Here is a 22923-nt window from a genome sequence, read left to right as displayed (position 1 = left end):
CCCAGAGCTTCTTAATTCTGGACATAAAAAAGTAAAATGCCCTGTTGAGAGTTTTTGATCATGATATTTTTAGCTGCACTGTAGGTGATGCTACTACATACCCACTACATCCTTGTTATAAACAAGGATGCACAGAGAGAGAGAGGGGGGAGGGAGTGAGAGAGATAGAGAGTGTTTAAGCAAAATGTAATTTGCAAAGGGGAAATATTGTGTATTCCTTTTTTTTCTTCACAGTGGCAGAGGGTATGGAGATAATTAACGTTTCACAATGAGACACACTGTACTCACTTTTGTACTCAAGGTGGAATCCAGCAGCAACAACACTGATATCACTCTGGAAGTGAAGGTAGAGCTGGTTGGAGGTACTATTCAGCAAGGCTGGAGCAGTTGTACCTGAAATGCATCACAGAATAAATCCACTTTCATCTCACTGTTGAAAGAAGTCAATTTGCACTACTGATTATATATGGATGTTCTCTTGAGGATTGGTTTGTCAAATGACTACAGTTTATATTGATTGCCAAAACAGAATAAGATGAACAGCTGTTTGCTATTCTATGGACTTTTTTCCTCCTTTATAAAATACAATCCTTTTTGGAACTCAACCAAAATAAACAAATGGGAAAGAGAGGAAGAGGAATCAAAAATATGCTGATAAATTCTGACAGGCAGTGGTCATTGAAGTTTGTCGCTGATCTTCAGCAAGAACTGATCTCCCAGGGGAGAGCGCTCTTCAAATCAAATCAAAGTTTATTTGTCACGTGCGCCGAATACAACAGGCGAAATGCTTACTTACAGGCTCTAACCAATAGTGCAAAAAAGTTTTAGGTGAACAATAGGTAAGTAAAGAAATAAAACAACAGTAAAAAGACAGGCTATATACAGTAGCGAGGCTATTTTTTTTTTTTCACCTTTATTTAACCAGGTAGGCTAGTTGAGAACAAGTTCTCATTTGCAACTGCGACCTGGCCAAGATAAAGCGTAGCAATTCAACACATACAACAACACAGAGTTACACATGGAATAAACAAAACATACAGTCAATAATACAGTAGATCAAAAGAAAACAACAACAATACAGTGAGTGCAAATGAGGTAAGTTAAGGCAATAAATAGGCCATGGTGGCGAAGTAATTACAATGTAGCAATTAAACACTGGAATGGTAGATGTGCAGAAGATGAATGTGCAAGTAGAGATACTGGGGTGCAAAGGAGCAAGATAAATAAATAAATACAGTATGGGGGATGACGTAGGTAGATAGATCGGCTGTTTACAGATGGGCTATGTACAGGTGCAGTGATCTGGGAGCTGCTCTGACAGCTGGTGCTTAAAGCTAGTGAGGGAGATATGAGTCTCCAACTTCAGAGATTTTGGAAGTTCGTTCCAGTCATTGGCAGCAGAGAACTGGAAGGAAAGACGACCAAAGGAGGAATTGGCTTGGGGGGTGACCAGTGAGATATACCTGCTGGAGCGCGTGCTACGAGTGGGTGCTGCTATGGTTACCAGTGAGCTGAGATAAGGCGGGGCTTTACCCAGCAGAGACTTGTAGATAACCTGTAGCCAGTGGGTTTGGCGACGAGTATGAAGCGAGGGCCAACCAACGAGAGCGCACAGGTCGCAATGGTGGGTAGTGTATGAGGCTTTGGTGACAAAACGGATGGCACTGTGATAGACTGCATCCAGTTTGTTGAGTAGAGTGTTGGAGGCTATTTTATAGATTACATTTACGTCATTTAGCAGACGCTCTTATCCAGAGCGACTTACAAATTGGTGCATTCACCTTATGATATCACCGAAGTCGAGGATCGGTAGGATGGTCAGTTTTACGAGGGTGTGTTTGGCAGCATGAGTGAAGGATGCTTTGTTGCGATATAGGAAGCCGATTCTAGATGTAATTTTGGATTGGAGATGCTTAATGTGAGTCTGGAAGGAGAGTTTGCAGTCTACCAGACACCAAGGTATTTGTAGTTGTCTATGTATTCTAAGTCAAAGCGATCCAAAGTAGTGATGCTGGACGGGCGAGCAGGTGCGGGCAGTGATCGATTGAAAAGTAGCGAGGCTACATACAGACACTGGTTAGTCAGGCAAAGGCTTCCAAGGGGCAGTCAACCATCTGACCACTGTTAGGGGAAAAGTACAATTTAAACACCCACAACTGATGAAAGATAATTCCCAGAGCTTACCTATGATGTTGCGCAACGATTTAAGTCAATAAGTCATTGTTTTAGTCAAAGTATGATACATTTGAGCTTGATGTGGAAAATTCATGGAAATCCGTGTCAATGCCATGTCTTTTCCTATGAGATGACATGCAAATACTTATCTGACTACGTTTCGTTTCAGGGCTGGGCTTAGTTTGAAAGTTACCACCCACCAGCATGGCATTGTCAATTAATCAGAAACACCTGCAAAGTTCTCCCTCTTCACGAGTCATGATTGAGCTGAGCCAAATAGCCTTTCAACGTCCATTTGGGCTCCTGAGACAAGTTTGCACCCCCACTTTTTTTTACATGAAAAGGATCATTTTAAAAGTTTCACTTAATTTTTGAGCTTGCTTGTATTACAAAATATAAACTGTATATACAGTGCCTTCAGAAAATATTCACACCCCTTGTTCGTCGGGAGCTTCGTGAAATGGGTTTCCATGGCCGAGCAGCCACACATAAGCCTAAGATCATCATGCGCAATGCCAAGCGTTAGCTGGAGTGGTGTATTGCTCGCCGTCAATCACGCTTCACCATCTGGCAATCCCACAGATGAATCTGGATTTGGCGGATGCCAGGAGAATGCTCCCTGCCTGAATGCATACTGCCAACTTTACATTTTGGTGGAGGAGGAATATTGGTCTGGGCCTGTTTCTTGATGGTTTGGGCTAGGCCCCTTAGTTCCAAAGCCTTCCCAAAGGAGTGGAGGCTGTTATAGCAAGGGAGGGACCAACCCCATATTTATGCCCATGATTTTGGAATGAGATGTTCGACGAGAAGGTGTCCACATACTTTGGTCATATAGTGTATCATTTGCGGCGTGCATCATGAGTAAATTTCTTGTAGCCTATCATTCCACTTCCCCTGTGAGAACCATAAGCATGGGCTAACTTGGCTTTGCTGTACCGCAGCCTCAAGCAGCCAACCAAAGTTTGCACCATGTCCACTACAATGTAGAAAAGCATGTCTTTATCACAAACCGTTCAATACTTATTCATATTACCGGAGCTTCATCGTATTCTTTCAAACTATTTCTGAGGTGGATTCGTGGCCACAATTTATGGAAGAAATTTAGAGATAACAATAGATGTCAAATATATTGGTTTCCCTATCCGTCTGTGGCAAAGTTTGCCCAAAATGCTTATGACAAATCCAGCTCCAGAACCAGCCGAGCCAGCTGGCAATGTTTTTTAATACGGTGTATTAAAAAAAATCTAGCAACAACAGATAAGATTAGCTAGCTATATAAGGTTGGCAAAATACAGGTTACATGTAACTGCCAAAAGAAAGGAAACACTTAAGTAAATGAGGGATACAAAGTATGTTGAAAGAAGATGCTTCCACACAAGTGTGGTTCCTGAGTTAATTTTGCCATTAACATCCCACCATGCTTAGGGTCATGTATAAAAATGCCCATTATTCTGGCTACCATGGCAGGAAGAAGAGATCTCAGTGACTTTGAAAGAGGGGTCTCAAAGAAGCATAGGGGGTTTAAAGGTTGTGTGTGTGTGTGTGTGTGTGTGTGTGTGTGTGTGTGTGTGTGTGTGTGTGTGTGTGTGTGTGTGTGTGTGTGTGTGTGTGTGTGTGTGTGTCTTAGTCACCAACACCAGATCTCAACCCAATTGAACACTTATGGGAGATTCTGGAGCGGCCTGTGACAGCGTTTTCCACCAACAACAAAATACCACAAGCATTTCGCTACACTCGCATTAACAGCTGCTAACCATGTGATTTGATAACAAATTATGGAATTTCTCATGGAAAATGGTGTTGCATCCTTTCAATAGAGTTCCAAACACCTATAGAATCTATGCCAAGGTGCATTGAAGCTGTCTGGCAGCTCATGGTGGTCCAATGCCCTATTAATACACTTTATGTTGGTGTTTCATTTATTTGAGCAGTTACAGTACCTGTAGTTAGCTAGCTAGATCAGGTTAGCATTCTAGCTAGCTACACTGACAACTGTCAGTGCCCTAGTGTTTTTTCTCCACTTCACGTAGAAATCACCACGTTTCTATCCCCCATTCGTGAATATGAATTAGGAGCCATACGTCATTCTTCGGAGGTAGAACCTAAACAAGCATTTCCTCTCTAGGACAGGAATTACGTCGAAATAGGGGCGGAAACTTCCTCTCGAGGGTGCCTTTAAAAATCGGAACATAGTGTTCACTATGTGTAAGCAAACATGCTGTTGAAAAAGAGTCTGTTATATAACCTGAAACAGTGTCATTCATCACTTGTATCAAACTTTTTAATAGCAATACATCTCTGGTGTCTTCGGCATCAGTCAGTTTATTAAAGAAATGTTGAAACTCCCCTGTGCAGTTTAAAGATATAGTAACAAATTCTGTTGATACACCAGTTCACTAGCAGGCTTATATATTATGTTCAAACCCCAGCTCACAAGTTCTTTGACATAGTTAAAGAAAATGATAATTGTTATGCTTTTCAACAATGTCAAACATATTACATGTTTATCCTCCAATCGAGCCATCTTCACAGGTTTTAGAGCTATGCTATGAGATGGCAAAATACCCTTTACTCACTCATGACAAACTGTTGACTGACCAAATACGAACAACGTTTATATTCATTCACATTAATTAATCTGATTAAATTAATAAAGCTCTCCTGGAAAATACTGACTTGATAGATATTAACATATGGTCACCTGCAAATCATGTTAGTGAGCCACCCACTTTGCAATGGGCTTCTGTAATGTAATGGGATCCAGCATAGTATGGCAGTAGAAGAACGGGAAGGTATAAGATAGTCCATTATGCTGATGATTGGGGTCTGTAAAATGCTTCTTTACGCTTGAATGACTTGACTAATAATTTTGGGATTAAGTTTGACAGCTCTGTAGAGCTCATCCACTGTCCAGCTATTCAGAGGTCCATCATTTATATTAGTGAGACAGGCATCTCCAGCATTTCTAGAGCTTGTCAGATAAATCACATGACCTTAAAATGTGTTTTGTGGGATTAAATCTGGCACATTTAGAACGTACATGTGATTAGGGAGTCTAGAACCGTGCTATGATTTAAGAAATTCTTGATGTGAACTTTCAGCCAGGAAGCAGGGTAAATTTATTTTTGTAATTATGGCTCCTTTGGTTGAAATGTTTACAAGGAAAACCAATCATGAAGTACAATTTTTTTTAAAGATCAACATTAACCATTGGGCATTCATCTCAAAACATGATGAAGCAAAACTATCAATAAATGCCAAAGCCACAGAATGAGAAAGGTATGCAGACAAACTGTCACTATCTAGGGACGGCAACAGTAAATGAGCAACTTCGGAGTCCTATATTTCCATCAATCACAAATTAATCATGCTTCAAATGTAAGTATTCACCGCAAGTCATTAAAGCCACAATGTGTTACTCATGTTCCAGTCTAGGAATACCAAGCTATGCAACGACAGCAGCTAGAGTAATTGGACAGAGACTTTGTCAACAAATATCACGTTTAAATCAAATCAAACTGTATTTGTCGCGTGCTGAATACAACAGGTGTAGTAGAGCTTACTGTGAAATGCTTACTTACTTACTTACTTACAAGCCCATAACCAACAATGCAGTTTTAAGAAAATATTTACAAAAAAAAGAAGAGTGCAACAATAAAATAACAATAACGAGGCTATATGCAGGGGGTACCGGTACCGAGTCAATGTGTGGGGGGACAGGTTAGTCGAGGTAATTGAGATATGTACATGCAGGTAGGGGTAAAGTGACTATGCATAGATAATAAGCTGCATAGAAAAAGGAGGGGGTCAATGTAAATAGCTGCCATTTGATTAACTGTTCAGCAGTCTTATGGCTTGGGGGTAGAAGCTCTTAAGAAGCCTTTTGGACCTAGACTTGTTGCTCTGGTACTGCTAGCTGTGCGGTAGCAGAGAGAACAGTCCATGACTACGGTGGCTGGAGTCTTTGACAATTTTTAGGGCCTTCCTCTGACACCGCCTAGTATAGAGGTCCTGGATGGCAGGAAGCTTGGTCTCAGTGACGTACTGGGCCGTACGCACTACCCTCTGTAGCGCCTTGCAGTCGGAGGCAGAGCAGTTCCTATACTAGGCGGTGATGCAACCAGTCAGGATGCTCTCGATGGTGCAGCTGTAGAACTTTTTGAGGATCCAAGGACCCATGCCAAATCTTTTCAGTCTCCTGAGGACAAATAGGCATTGTCGTGCCCTCTTCACTACTGTCTTGGTGTGTTTGGACCATGATAGTTTGTTGGTGATGTGGACACCAAGGAACTTGAAGCTCTCAACCTGCTCCACTACACCCCGTCGATGAGAATGGGGGAGTGCTCAGCCCTCCTTCTCCTGTAGTCCACGATCATCACCTTTGTCTTGATCTTTACCTATCTTTACCTACCAATTTTTCAACAGCATATCCTCATAATTTGCACGTTTTACAGACTACTGTTAATAGTGGTAAAGGTGATAGTGGTAAAACTAGAGGTAAACAAAAAAAAGATAACTCATTCAATTGTAATTGAATTGGTATTTGGTGAAGTGTGATTAATCCTATATGATACATCATGCAAAGGGAGACAGAGAACACAAAGCATTTTTGACAGTTTAATTAAGAGAATTATCCTAATGGATTTGTTACTAAAAGTAGAATGAAAAGCCTGATTATAATGGGTGAGGGTGTCAAGGATGTAAAGGTGGACCACACAACGATGGAGGAAACTGTGCATCTTAATGTGTCATCGCACACAATACGGTCTTCACCCCTCCCATCTCTCTCTTATCCCCTCCTAATGTCACTGATTGCTGATTTGGAGATATTTCACCAGTGTTAGAGATGACTCAGTGGCTGTGCCATCTGGACAACCAAGCTCAAAATGGAGCCAAATTAGCATTGCATTTTCCTTCAGATTCTTATGCACCCATCACCAGGTGCTCTCTGGCATCATTATTTATTAATTCGCAAGATGGGCCAGACAACATTTTTTTCGGTGGTGGAAAGTGAACCAATATATTCAGCATGAGATCTGGGCATAAACACTTTGCCTTAAAGGACACACAACTCCATCACAGGAGGTTGGTGGCACCTTAAATTGGGAGGACGGGCTCGTGGTAATGGCTGGAGTGGAATAGGAGGAATGGCATGAAATACATCAAACACAAAATTTCCATGTGTTTGATGCCATTCCATTTGCTCTGTTCCAGCAACTGAACTCCATAGTTGCCTGACCTTTGGTAAGCCGGGGGTCAAGACACTAGCAGAGTTCATTACAGACTTGTAGAAGGCATTGTTTGAGACATGGCCACATGTATCTCCATTGGGAGGTACAAAAAAAGGTTAATCCCCCATTCCCCCTGCAGAAGACTCCCTTCTTACTCTCCTGCTGGGGAGACCAGGCTAACAGATATGCACATTTTACATTTACATTTTGGTCAATTAGCAGATGCTCTATCCAGAGCAACTTACAGTTAGTGCATTCATTTTAAGATAGCTAGGTGGGACAACCACATTTCCTTAGTTATAGTAATGAAGTAGCTATCAACAAAGTCAGTGCTAGTGGGAGGCATCAAGTGCGAGTGGCATATATATACCAGTCAAAAATGTGGACACACCTACTAATTCAAGGGTTTTTCTTTATTTGTACTATTTTCTATATTTGAGATACTTCAAAGTAGCCACCCTTTGCCTTGATGACAAATTTGCACACTCTTGGCATTCTCTCATCCAGCTTCATGAGTAGAGGTCGACCGATTATGATTTTTCTCAACGCCGATACCGATGCCGATTATTGGAGGACCAAAAAGGCCGATAACGATTAATCGGCCGATTTTTTTACATTTATTTATTTGTAATAATGACAATTACAACAATACTGGATGAACACTTATTTTAACTTAATATAATAATATAATACATAAATACTATCAATTTAGCCTCAAATAAATAATGAAACATGTTCAATTTGGTTTAAATAATGCAAAAACAAAGTGTTGGAGAAGAAAGTAAAAGTGCAATATGTGCCATGTAAAAAAGCTAATGTTTAATTTGTAAGTTGCTCTGGATAAGAGCGTCTGCTAAATGACTTAAATGTAAATGTTTAAGTTCCTTGCTCAGAACATGAGAACATATGAAAGCTGGTGGTTCCTTTTAACATGAGTCTTCAATATTTCATATACCTTTGACTATTGGATGTTCTTATAGGCACTTTAGTATTGCCAGTGTAACAGTATAGCTTCCGTCCCTCTCCTCGCTCGAACCAAGGAACACATCGACAACAGCCACCCTCGAAGCAGCGTTACCCATGTAGAGCAAGGGGAACAACCACTCCCAAGTCTCAGAGCGAGTGACGTTTGAAACGCTATTAGCGCGCACCCCGCTAACCTCTATGGGCTAGGTGGGACGCTTGCGTCCCACCTACGTAACAGCCACTTGCAGCCTGTGGCGCGATTTTCAAAACCTTAAAAATCCTATTACTTCAATTTCTCAAGCATATGACTATTTTACAGCTATTTAAAGACAAGACTCTCGTTAATCTAACCACACTGTCCGATTTCAAAAAGGCTTTACAACGAAAGCAAAACATTAGATTATGTCAGCAGAGTACCAAGCCAGAAATAATCAGACACCCATTTTTCAAGCCAGCATATAATGTCACCAAAACCCAGAAGACAGCTAAATGCAGCACTCACCTTTGATGATCTTCATCAGATGACAACCCTAGGACATTATGTTATACAATACATGCATGTTTTGTTCAATCAAGTTCATATTTATATCAAAAACCAGCTTTTTACATTAGCATGTGACGTTCAGAACTAGCATACCCCCGCAAACTTCCGGGGAATTCGCTAACATTTTACTAAATTACTCACGATAAACGTTCACAAAAAGCATAACAATTATTTTAAGAATTATAGATACAGACCTCCTCTATGCACTCGATATGTCCGATTTTAAAATAGCTTTTTGGTGAAAGCACATTTTGCAATATTCTAAGTACATAGCCCAGGCATCACGGGCTCGCTATTTAGACACCCGGCAAGTTTAGCACTCACCATAATCATATTTACTATTATAAAAGTTTGATTACCTTTTGTTGTCTTCGTCAGAATGCACACCCAGGACTGCTACTTCAATAACAAATGTTGGTTTGGTCCAAAATAATCCATCGTTATATCCGAATAGCGGCGTTTTGTTCGTGTGTTCCAGACACTATCCGAAATGGTAAAGAAGTGTCGCGCGCATGGCGCAATTCGTGACAATAAAATTCTAAATATTCCATTACCGTACTTCGAAGCATGTCAACCGCTGTTTAAAATCCATTTTTACGCCATTTTTCTCGTAGAAAAGCGATAATATTCCGACAGGGAATCTCCTTTTCGGCAAACAGAGGAAAAAATCACAAAGGCGGGGGCGGTCGGGTCACGCGCATAAGCCCAGAGTCCCTTGATCGGCCACTTGAGAAAGGCGATAATGTGTTTCAGCCTGGGGCTGGAATGACGACATTCTGTTTTTTCCCGGGCTCTGAGCGCCTATGGACGACGTGGGAAGTGTCACGTTAGAGCAGAGATCCTTAGTAAAAGATAGAGATGGAAAAGAAGTTCAAGAAATGGTCAGACAGGCCACTTCCTGTAAAGGAATCTCTCAGGTTTTGACCTGCCATTTGAGTTCTGTTATACTCACAGACACCATTCAAACAGTTTTAGAAACTTTAGGGTGTTTTCTATCCATATGTAATAAGTATATGCATATTCTAGTTACTGGGTAGGAGTGGTAACCAGATTAAATCGGGTATGTTTTTTATCCAGCCGTGTCAATACTGCCCCCTAGCCCTAACAGGCTAACTAGCTAGCCATTTCACATCAGTTACACCAGCCTAATCTCGGGGGTTGAAGTCATAAACAGCGCCTACCATCGCTCAGTCAGACTGCTCTATCAAATATCAAATCAGACTTAATTATAACATAATAACACACAGAAATACGAGCCTTTGGTCATTAATATGGTCGAATCCGGAAACGATCATTTCGAAAACGAAACGTTTATTATTTCAGTGAAATACGGAACCGTTCCGTATTTTATCTAACGGGTGGCATCCCTAAGTCTAAATATTCCTGTTACATTGCACAACCTTCAATGTTATGTCATAATTATGTACAATTCTGGCAAATTAATTACGGCCTTTGTTAGGAATAAATGGACTTCACACAGTTCACAATGAGCCAGGCGGCCCAAACTGCTGTATATCACCTGACTGCTTGCACGGAACGCAAGAGAAGTGAAACAACGTTGCTTCCCTAGTTATAAGAAATTCATGTTAGCAGGCAATATTAACTAAATATGCAGGTTTAAAAATAAATAACTGTGTATTGATTTTAAAGAAAGGCGTTGATGTTTATGGTTAGGTACATTGGTGCAACGACAGTGCTTTTTTTGCAAATGCGCTTGTTAAATCATCACCCATTTGTCGAAGTAGGCTGTGATTCGATGAGAAATTAACAGGCACCGAATCGATTATATGCAACGCAGGACACTTTATCTAACTATACATGGTTGATGATATTACTAGTTTAACTAGTGATTATGTTAAGATTGATTGTTTTTTATAAGATAAGTTTAATGCTAGGTAGCAACTTACCTTGGCTTCTTGCTGCCCTTGCGTAACAGGTAGTCAGCTTGCCACGCAGGCTCTTCGTGGAGTGCAAAGTAAGGCAGGTGATTAGAGCGTTGGACTAGTAACCGGAAGGTTGCAAAAACGAATCCCCGAGGTGACAAGGTAAAAATCTGTTGTTCTGCCTCTGAACAAGGCAGTTATTAACCCCCGTTCCTAGGCCGTAATTGAAAATAAGAATGTGTTTTTAATCTGACTTGCCTAGTTAAATAAAGGTGTAAAACATAATAAAAGAAATAAAAAAATCGGCAAATCGGTGTCCAAAAACACAGATTACCGATTGTAATAAAAAATTGAAATCGGCCCTAATTAATCAGCCATTCCGATTAATCGGTCGACCTCTATTCATGAGGTAGTCACCAGGAATGCATTTCAATTAACAGGTGTGCCTTGTTAAAAGTTAATTTGTGGAATTTCTTTCCTTCTTAATGCGTTTCAGCCAATCAGTTGTGTTGTGACAAGGTAGGTATGGTATACAGAAGTTAGCCCTACTTGGTAAAAGACCAAGTCCATATTATGGCAAGGACCTACCTCATCCACCTCTGGCCTGCTGGTCCCCCTACCTCTGCGGAAGCACAGTTCCCGCTCAGCCCAGTCAAAACTGTTCGCTGCTCTGGCACCCCAATGGTGGAACAAGCTCCCTCACGACGCCAGGACAGCGGAGTCAATCACCACCTTCCATAGACACCTGAAACCCCACCTCTTTAAGGAATACCTGGGATAGGATATAGTAATCCTTCTAACCCCCCCCAAAAAAAAAGATATAGATGTACTATTGTAAAGTGGTTGTTCCACTGGATATCATAAGGTGAATGCACCAATTTGTAAGTCGCTCTGGATAAGAGCATCTGCTAAATGACGTAAATGTAAATGTAAGGACAGCTCAAATAAGCAAAGAGAAACAACAGTCCATCATTACTTTAAGACGTAAAGGTCAGGCAATACGGAAAATCTCAAGAAATGTTCAAGTTTCTTCAAGTGCAGTTGCAAAAACCATCAAGCGCTATGATGAAACTGGCTCTCATGAGGACCGCCACAGGAAAGGAAGACCCAGAGTTACCTCTGCTGCAGAAAATAAGTTCATTAGAGTTACCAGCCTCAGAAATTGCAGCCCAAATAAATGGTTAACAGAGTTCAAGTAACAGACACATCTCAACATCAGCTGTTCAGAGGCGATTGTGTGAATCAGGCCTTTATGGTCGATTAGCTGCAAAGAAACCACTACTAAAGGACACCAATAAAAAGAAGAGACTTGCTTGGGCCAAGAAACACGAGCAATGAACATTAGACCGGTGGAAATCTGTCCTTTGGTCTGATGAGTTCAAATTAGATTTTTGGTTCCAACCACCGTGTCTTTGTGAGACACAGAGTAGGTGAACGGATGATCTCCGCATGTGTGGTTCCCACCGTGATGCATGGAGAAGGAGTTGTTATGGTGTGGGGGTGCTTTGCTGGTGACACTCTCAGTGATTTCTTTCAAATTCAAGGCACACTTAACCAGCATGGCTACCTACAGCATTCTGCAGCAATACGCCATCCCATCTGGTTTGTGCTTAGCGGGACTATCATTTGTTTTTCAACAGGACAATGACCCAACAACCCTCCAGGTTTTGTAATTGCTATTTGAAGGAGAGTGATGGAGTGCGGCATCAGATGACCTGGCCTCTACAATTACCCGACCTCAACTCAATTGAGATGGTTTGGGATGAGTTGGACTGCAGAGTGAAGGAAAAGTTGCCAACAAGTGCTCAGCATATGTGGGGAAAAAAGCATTCCAGGTGAAGCTGGTTGAGAGAATGCCAAGAGTGTGCAAAGCTGTTATCAAGGCAAAGGGTGGCTACTTTGAAGAATCTCAAATATAAAATATATTTTGATTTCTTTAACACTTTTTTGCTTACTACATGATTCCATTTGTGTTATTTCATAGTTTTGATGTCTTCACTATAATTCTACAATGCATAAAATAGTAAAATAAAGAAACACCCTTGAATTAGTAGGGGTGTCCGAACTTTTGACTGGTACTGTAGATATATTTTATTTTGTTTATTATTATTATATTTTTGCACCCATTCTACAATCTACATCTAAGGATGTGTAGTTTTGACCCACAGGAGTACATCCTTAAAGACCAAAGATAGGAAGGCTTGAGAACTTAAAACATGCCATGGAAATCTCCCACAGTTTAACACGTCCACTGGGCTAACACCTATCAGTTCTCATTTAGCATGATCAGGTTAGGCTAAAGGAAGACACACTTAATTAAGTCAAGACACCCTCCCCCCACTGGTGTACCAGGTATGTGAGTTCAGGGTTGCTGAGTTCCCAACTGTCCCCAATGTAGATGTCAGTCATTAGCTTCTTCCCCAACTGGCCTCGCTTACTGACTCATTTAAAATGACATACACACACTGAAAATCATGAACTAGTGGATCTAGTCAAGATTGATAAACCCAAACATTTGCCAGACAGGGGAAGTGCCCTCTATTTTCTATTTTAATAAGGCCCATATGTATCACTGATCATGCCTAATACAGCCATAGCATTCAAAATCTTCATTAGATAGCATACACAGCTGTTAAGTTGTGGGAATGCTGTTACTAGAATTAACAGGGAGGCAATGAAGGCCAAGTTGACAGCCAACTGGATCTCAAAAGGTCTCTGGAGCTGATACTGTTAGTCATCCAACATGAAAATAGGGACATTGGTCTGCTGTGTAAAAGATGGCACAGAAAAGTATTGGAGCCAGATCAATGTTCAGTCCCCTGGAGGAACTACGGAAGATAAAAATGAGTGGGTTTCATTTTTACTGTGGTCTTCAAAATTAAAGGCCTGTAAGAATTCTGTAGAACACATGAAACCTAATTCGGAAGAAGTATTATATTGCACACAGATATGATCTCTCAGATTGAATGAAGGGGAAACTTGCAGTTCAATGCGTGATTAAGTGATCCAATTTCCACCTGAAAAGCTTCCAAGTTTAGGAGCTGTCATGTCCCGTCCATCATAGATTTCCAAGGAATCCCAATTGTGCTCGGTGGCAAAGCTCATCACCTGGATCTGCAAAATAAATAAAAATAAATAGAGTGACAAAAATGATGTGCCTGCCTTCTCTCTGAAAGGACAAGCATGTGTAATGGTTAGTTGAGAGACTGGTGCTTTTTATTGAGGGGAAGGTTTCTTTCCTGCTAAAGCATTATAAACATAAACCCAGGTTTTATACTGTGCCTTTGTAAGAAATATTTCTGAAAAAAAGTTGTTCTCATTGTTGCACGATCAATAGCGATAAGAATGTAGCTGTTTTTTGTGTGGTTTTAAACTACTTCTGTTGGCAGCAGGTCAAATTTAAACCTACATTGCCAGTCAAATTTTTAATTTTCTTCTCAGTAGGATGACTGGCGGTTAAAATGTGCTACAGCCTGTCACTCAAAATACATTTTCCCTATCTTCTCTCTGTCAGAGTAACTTATTGCTTTTGATGAGTTCAAACCTGACCCTTTTGTACTTGCCTGAATCCCAGCTCCTTCGGTGACAATGATTTTCCACACACAGTTCAAGCTGTTCCCATAGGGTTCTGGGAATCCCGGGGAGAGGATTGTGCCTCTTCTCTCTGTCAGATTACCGCTGCATGGAACTGGGGAGCGAAACAGAGGGGAAATTAAAATCACACTGAATGGGGATCATGCCAGGTTCCTGTAACCATGGTGAGACAAGACAACCAGGGTAAATTTGAATCATTTCAATGCAGAACATTATTGTGACTAAAGAATCCCCTCACTCACCAATATCTTAGTATGCTTATGGTAACTTACGATATGTAATTATTATTACATTGCTATTACATATTCTGTATGTTCTTAAAGAGAAATTCCACCACATTTCAACATCATATTCATAATTATTTCCAGCACCATACCGATGTCTACATAAAAAAACGGCGCATTCTTACGTTTTGTAGTAATTAAACATCTCAAGCACCATACTGGGGTCTACAGTCGTGGCCAAAAGTTTTGAGAATGACACAAATATTAATTTTCACAAAGTCCGCTGCCTCAGTTTGTATGATGGCAGTTTTCATATACTCCAGAATGTTATGAAGAGTGATCAGATGAATTGCAATTAATTGCAGTCCCTCTTTGCCATGCAAATGAACTGAATCCCCAAAACACATTTCCACTGCATTTCAGCCCTGCCACAAAAGGACCAGGTGACATGTCAGTGATTCTCTCGTTAACACAGGTGTGAGTGTTGACGAGGACAAGGCTGGAGATCACTCTGTCATGCTGATTGAGTTTGAATAACAGACTGGAAGCTTCAAAAGGAGGGTGGTGCTTGGAATCATTGTTCTTCCTCTGCCAACCATGGTTACCTGCAAGGAAACACGTGCCGTCATCATTGCTTTGCACAAAAAGGGCTTCACATGCAAGGATATAGCTGCCAGTAAGATTGCACCTAAATCAACCATTTATCGGATCATCAAGAACTTCAAGGAGAGCGATTCAATTGTTGTGAAGAAGGCTTCAGGGCATCCAAGAAAGTCCAGCAAGCGCCAGGACCGTCTCCTAAAGTTGATTCAGCTGCGGGATCGGGGCACTACCAGTACAGAGCTTGCTCAGGAATGGCAGCAGGCAGGTGTGAGTGCATCTGCACGCACAGTGAGGCGAAGACTTTTTGGAGGATGGCCTGGTCAAGAAGGGCAGCAAAAAGCCACTTCTCTCCAGGAAAAACATCAGGGACAGACTGATATTCTGCAAAAGGTACAGGGATTGGACTGCTGAGGACTGGGGTAAAGTCATTTTCTCTGATAAATCCCCTTTCCGATTGTTTGGGGCATCCGGAAAAAAAGCTTGTCCGGAGAAGACAGGGTGAGCGCTACCATCAGTCCTGTGTCATGCCAACAGTAAAGCATCCTGAGACCATTCATGTGTGGGGTTGCTTCTCAGCCAAGGGAGTGGGCTCACTCACAATTTTGCCTAAGAACACAGCCATGAATAAAGAATGGTCCCAACACATCCTCCGAGAGCAACTTCTCCCAACCATCCAGGAACAGTTTGGTGACGAACAATGCCTTTTCCAGCATGATGGAGCACCTTGCCATAAGGCAAAAGTGATAACTAAGTGGCCCAGGGAACAAAACATCAATATTTTGGGTCCATGGCCAGGGAACTCCCCAGACCTTAATCCCATTGAGAACTTGTGGTCAATCCTCAAGAGGCGGGTGGACAAACAAAACCCCACAAATTCTGACAAACTCCGAGCATTGATTATGCAAGAATGGGCTGCCATCAGTCAGGATGTGGCCCAGAAGTTAATTGGCAGCATGCCAGGGCGGATTGCAGAGGTCTTGAAAAAGAAGGGTCATCACTGCAATTATTGACTCTTTGCATCAACTTCATGTAATTGTCAATAAAAGCCTTTGACACTTATGAAATGCTTGTAATTATACTTCAGTATTCCATAGTAACATCTGACAAAAATATCTAAAGACACTGAAGCAGCAAACTTTGTGGAAATTAATATTTGTGTCATTCTCAAAACTTTTGGCCACGACTGTATGTATGTGAAAATGACGCATTTATAGTCATTGTAGAATAATAGTGAAGACATCAAAACTATAAAATAACACATATGGAATCATCAACACAACTGATTGGCTCAAACGCATTAAGAAGGAAAGAAATTCCACAAATTAACTTTTAACAAGGCACACCTGTTAATTGAAATGGATTCCAGGTGACTACCTCATGAAGCTGGTTGAGAGAATGCCAAGAGTGTGCAAAGCTGTCATCAAGGAAAATGGTGGCTACTTTGAAGTATCTCAAATATAAAATATATTTTGATTTGTTTAACACTTTTTTTTGGTTACTACATGATTCCATGTGCTATTTCATAGTTTTGATGTCTTCTTTCTTATTCTGCAATGTAGAAAATAGTCCAAATAAAGAAAAACCCTTGAATGAATAGGTCTGTACAAACTTTTGACTGTTACTGCATATTAAATATATAAATATATAAAGTTAAAGTATATTTTAACCGCAGATCGTATAAACGTGGTGTTGGAGATAATTAATATGAGGTTGAAAAGTAGTGGAATTGTCCTTTAACAACAACATTTATCCATCTTTAAATCAATCTCCACAAATGTGACTGCTTTGAGGAGGCTTACCAGCACAAGAGGGCACAGTATCATTCCACTGGGCTAGTGCGTTGGGGACCGCATTGCACTTGATGGCTTTGGATCCCTGTAGCAAATACCCTGGGTTGCACTCAAAGCGAACAACGGAGCCTGCGGAGAACTCGGACCCAATCCGTCTGCCGTAGCGTGGCTCTGGGACAGAGCTGCACTGCGTGTCACTGGTGCGAGGAACAGCTACAAACAAAAATAGTTCCCAGTGTTTTTAACACCTAGATGTGTGTTAACACAGGAAAATTGCAATACAATGTGATATGTCATTATGGGCATATGAGACCTTTGGAAGGACCCAAATGTATCATCAGCCATATATATTTTTTTACCTTTATTTAACTAGGCAAGTCTGTTAAGAACAAATTCTTATTTTCAATGACAGCCTAGGAACAGTGGGTTAACTGCCTTGTTCAGGGGCAGAACAACATATTTTTACTTTGTCACCTCAGGGATTTGATCTTGCAACCTTTCGGTTACTAGTCCAATGCTCTAGGCTACCTGCCACCCCGAAATGTGTGGCTAATGCATTCTGAATTAATAATGCATTACCATGTGTTATCCCTGTTATTCAGTCAGGAACATTTAGAACACCAAGGCATGGAAGATGACAATGAAACCAGATGTATATTTTATATTCAAACATGACTGGGTACAATCTGTACTATAATACATTAAAAAAAGTATGTACCACTGCATGGCCTTGCCCCCTCTTATCTGACAGACATGCTCATTCCATACAACCCAGTGAGGGCGCTCTGCTCCCAAGGAGCCGGTCTGCATACTGTACCTAGATGCAGAACCAAGGCGGTTCTCTATTTTAAAACCCCTCAGTTATGGAACAGCTTCCTCTGTCAGGTAAGAGGTGCAGACACCATTGAGGTTTTTAAATCACATTTAAAAAAACAACCTTTTTAGCCTGGCCTTTAATCAATGATTGTTTTAGACATCCTCTGTGTTTAGTTTTATTTTATTAATAATTTTTACTTCCTCTTGTTTGCCTTTATTTTATGTAAAGTGTGTTGAGGTTTAAAATGCACTTGAAATAATTTTAGATTTTATTTATTAAAACAGTCTGCGTTCTCATAAACTGTTTTGCATTAATGAGTGCATAGCATTTTTTTAAACTTTAGGTTCAATTCAAGTCCCTGAACTGAATAATAGCTTGGTTTGCGCTGTGCCTGTATTCATCTAGACCTGATTCAAATACTATTTAATCTCTGTGGTATACCTTGGTGCCATATTTGAGGCCTTTACTGTTGGGCTGATATTATGTCTAATATTTCTAGATCTGTACAGGAGCAGAGAGTGCTCTGCAATCATCACTTGGATGCCTCCATGTACCAAACCAACTGTCCTAACTGTCAGGGAGTATTTTTCAAACACCCTTCAGTGCAGTACATCATCAAACAGTGAAGCAAGAAAACTGCAGACATAGTAAGCATGCTCTGGCAAACACTGTACAGTATACATGCTCAAATTCCTTCATGAAAGATTAAGATTTGAGATCATACATTTTTATAAGCCAGCTAGAAGTTTGAAAAGTTCATGTAATTCACACAGCTTAGTTATTACAACTTTCACAGAGAGAAAATGCTTAACGCGTCCTAAGGGTGGGCTATTATCTGCATCTGGAGAGAATCTCTAATTGACACTGAAATAAAGTAGGAATGACACCAAAAGCGTCATTGGAATTATTGAATCCAAAAATATTGAGTAAAAAAAAAGTTCATTCGTACTCCATTCTAGAAATGTTTTATAAAACGTGGGTTTCTATTTTATATATTCATGTGTGACATTTTCTATTGATTATGCAAGAGAGGGAGTCCTTGAATATTAGATATGACACTTTCAACACTATCTGTACGGAGGTTGTGAGCCCTTCTGCTCCTTGCCTACTACAGTAATGCAGATAGAAATCCCTTTTCCCATTACATTCCCTGCGCAGCTGTAATGATTAGAGTACTGGCCCCCCTAGGCTGCCATAGGGTAAGAGAGATAACGGCAAATCCCCTGAACAGCCTGACAACCATGAGAACAATAACACCAGAAGATAAGACCCTCTGGTGCCTGGGGTGGGAGGGCTTTAGGAGGCCTCCAGGACCCCCAGAAACACAACCACTGCCACAGGAGTAAAAACGGGGAGGAATTGTCATGCATGTGACCAGAGTGTGTGTATGTATTGCTACAGTACGTACACATACCTTGGTAAACAAAGTGGAAACCCCTGGCAGAAGGACCATTCTTTGCAGTGAATCGCACCATAATTTGGTTTGATGTGGCCAGGGGCAAGGTCTCTCCTACAAAAGAAAGGATAAAAATATGAAAATATACAGCATTTTTTTTAAACAATATGTTGACTTACAGTGTTAACCATCTGAAGCCAACAGTGCTCTTTCTTGATATCCCTGACCCTTCTTGTGTGCTATACGTAACAATACCTAGGCTGCTGGCTTCAATATACCAGCTCACATTCAAACGCTTGATGGGTAAATAGCATGCTGTTAGTAGTTTAACTTTGAAGTATTATGTATGCAGTAGAGAACTATTTTAATAATAAGGGGGCGAACAAAGTCTTATCAGTAATGAGAATGTTGGACAAGGAAACAACTTTTTATACACAATAGTAGGCCTGAGTCTTGACATTTTTCATCAGCCGTGATGAATGAGCTGGATGAAGAAAACATGGTAGGGAGTGTTTTCCTAATGGCTTGAACTTATTTGAAAGCCATGACATTTGAAAGCCTATAATAAGATAGAGTAGCTTATTGTGGGTGTGGCTAATGTAGGTGGCTAATCAGGCTACATTTAGGTGAAAACACCCAAAGCATTATGAACCTGTATGATGTAATGTATCATTATAATTCAAATGTCACCATGAATAGACAGTAAAAACACAAGTTATTTGTTGACAGAAACCCAGAGAAGATTAGTGTGCACGTCTTGGACATGTCAGAGGTAATTCATGTGTTATCTAATTCAGTAATAACCTTTTAATTTACATTTTCTATAGTACTCCACCAGGGTTGGGGCGTAACGGATTACAAAAAACAGTAACTGTAATCCGTTACATTACCAGCAAAAATATTGTCTTTGACCAGAAGTCAGAGACCACTATGATGACACACCAGGTCTAGGAATAGGCTTTTGTTGGCTACAGTCCAAGCTATGTCTTCCAATGGTACGACTGCTGTTGGCATCCAAAGATTATCCAACTTGAAAAAAAAGCTTGGAGGAAAGGATGACAGAAGTGGTGTAGTCTACGGCGATAAGGATATCACTTATCATTGTTATCTACATAGCACATTGATGTGAATCACACTGCTGCTCTCATTTAGCTATTTGCGCCTTACGGATTGTCGATGTTGTGGATGGCTGTTCACAAATCTAAATGTGCAATTGAACCTAATAATGGTTGAATTCAATAAGTTTAATCTGCCTATCAATCATTGTTTTTTAAATCAGCTGACAGCCAGATAAAAATGCACTCTTGCAACAGCTGCACAGTGCGGATCCCAGCCTATGGAATAAAAGTGGGGCTTTTATTGCTCAATGTAATTCATGCTGATAATAATTTTTTTATCCATAGGCTTCAAGGACACGTTCAAACTCGTACACTTTTGATAGACTTAAAGGGGCAACCTGCAGTTGTGACATACATTTTTGGACTTATAAAGTAAATATACACTACCATTCAAAAGTTTGGGGTCACTTAGAAATGTCCTTGTTTTTTAAAGAAAAGCACATTTTTTGTCCATTTTAAAATAACATCAAATTGATCAGAAATACAGTGTAGACATTGTTAACGTTGTAAATTACTATTGTGGCTGGAAACGGCAGATTTTTTATGGAATATCTACATAGGCATACAGAGGCCCATTATCAGCAACCATCACTCCTGTGTTCCAATGGCACGTTGTGTTAGCTAATCCAAGTTTATTATTTTAAAAGGCTAATTGATCATCAGAAAACCCTTTTGCAATCATGTTAGCACAGCTGGAAACTGTTGTTCTGATTAAAGAAGCAATACAACTGGCCTTCTTTCGACTAGTTGAGTATCTGGAGCATCAGCCTTTGTGTGTTCGATTACAGGCTCAAAATGGCCAGAAATAAAGAAATGTCTTCTGAAACTCGTCAGTCTATTCTTGTTCTGAGAAATGAAGGCTATTCCATGCGAGAAATTGGCAAGAAACTGAAGATCTCGTGCAAAGCTGTGTAGTACTCCCTTCATAGAACAGCGCAAACTGGCTGTAACCAGAATAGATATATATATATATAAAAGTTTACATACACCTTAGCCAAATATATTTAAACTCAGATTTTCACAATTGCTGACATTTAATCTTAGTGAAACGTCCCTGTCTTACGTCAGTTAGGATCACCACTTTATTTTAAGAATGTGAAATGTCAGAATAATAGTAAAGAGAATGATTTATTTCAGCTTTTATTTCTTTCATCACATTCCCAGGGGGTCAGAAGGTTACATACACTCAATTAGGAGACAGAAAATCCGTGAATACACTTTTATTGAGCATCCACAACGTACGAACACGGTAGGGCAGGGCGCATAAAAACAAATGCTCCAAAAACCCCAGCTCAAACACTAAGCAGGGATGCAGCCCACAATAACCTCTGCGGCCCCAAAAAAAACACAGGCAGAGGGAAACACTCGTTCCTCAAACGACATAAGTCCTGACACAGAACAATCACGCACAAAACACAAACCTACCTAGCTAGACTAAATACCCCCCCCCCACTAACAACTAATACAAAACAGGTGCGTGCCTAACCTAGACCTAACCAACAGAAAGTGAAACAGGATCGGTGGCAGCTAGTAGGCCGGCAACTACGACCGCTGAGCGCCACCTTCCGTCGGTGTCGTGACAATTTCGGGTAGCCTTCCACAAGCTTCCCCCGATATTTTGGGTGAATTTTGGCCCATTCCTCCTGACAGAGCTGGTGTATCTGAGTCAGGTTTGTAGGCCTCCTTGCTCGCACATGCTTTTTCAGTTCTGCCCAACAAATGTTCTATAGGATTTAGGTCAGGGCTATGTGATGGCCACTCCAATACCTTGACTTTGTTGTCCTTAAGCCATTTTGCCACAACTTTAGAAGTATGCTTGGGGTCATTGTCCATTTGGAAGACTCATTTGCGACCAAGCTTTAACTTCCTGACTGATGTCTTGAGATGTTGCTTCAATATATCCACATAATTTTTCTACCTCATTATGCCATCTATTTTGTGAAGGGCACCAGTCCCTCCTGCAGCAAAGCACCCCCACAACATGATGCTGCCACCCCTGGGCTTCATGGTGGGGATGGTGTTCTTTGGCTTGCAAGCCCCCCCCCCCCTTTTTCCTCCAAATATAACGATGGTCATTATGGCCAAACAGTTATATTTTTGTTTCATCAGACCAGAGGACATTTCTCCAAAAAGTACGATCTTTGTCCCCATGTGCAGTTGCAAACCGTAGTCTGGCTTTTTATGGCGGTTTTGGAGCACTGGCTTCTTCCTTGCTGAGTGGCCTTTCAGGTTATGTCGATATAGGACTCATTTTACTGTGGATATAGATACTTTTGTACCTTTTTCCTCCAGCATCTTCACAAGGTCCTTTGCTGTTGTTCTGGGATTGATTTGCACTTTTCACACCAAGTACGTTCATCTCTAGGAGACAGAACGTGTCTCCTTCCTGAGTGCTATGATGGATGTGTGGTCCCATGGTGTTTATACTGGCGTACTATTGTTTGTACAGATGAATGTGAGACCTTCAGGCGTTTGGAAACTGCTCCCAAGGATGAACCAGACTTGTGGAGGTCTACAATTTGTTTCTGAGGTTTTGGCTAATTTCTTTTGATTTTCCCATGATGTCAAGCAAAGAGGCACTG

The 22923-nt window shown here is 40.8% G+C and overlaps 1 protein-coding gene across 1 annotated transcript in view; it reads right to left on the bottom strand.

Annotated features, from left to right (window-relative positions):
- Nucleotides 1-22923, bottom strand: part of LOC106612532 (CUB and sushi domain-containing protein 1) — a 556683-nt gene that overhangs the window by 86998 nt on the left and 446762 nt on the right. The window contains exons 33-37 of the mRNA XM_014213739.2: nt 19242-19337; nt 17020-17223; nt 14363-14487; nt 13817-13913; nt 289-393 (exon numbers count right to left, since the gene is read on the bottom strand). Coding sequence (XP_014069214.2) covers nt 289-393; nt 13817-13913; nt 14363-14487; nt 17020-17223; nt 19242-19337 — 627 coding nt within the window. The remainder of the gene's footprint in view (nt 1-288; nt 394-13816; nt 13914-14362; nt 14488-17019; nt 17224-19241; nt 19338-22923) is intronic.

Source organism: Salmo salar, chromosome ssa01 (genome assembly GCF_905237065.1).
Source record: "Salmo salar chromosome ssa01, Ssal_v3.1, whole genome shotgun sequence".
NCBI classification, from domain to species: domain Eukaryota; kingdom Metazoa; phylum Chordata; class Actinopteri; order Salmoniformes; family Salmonidae; genus Salmo; species Salmo salar.
Note: the sequence above shows the minus strand (reverse complement) of the source record. Positions and strands in the feature narration are given on the sequence as shown.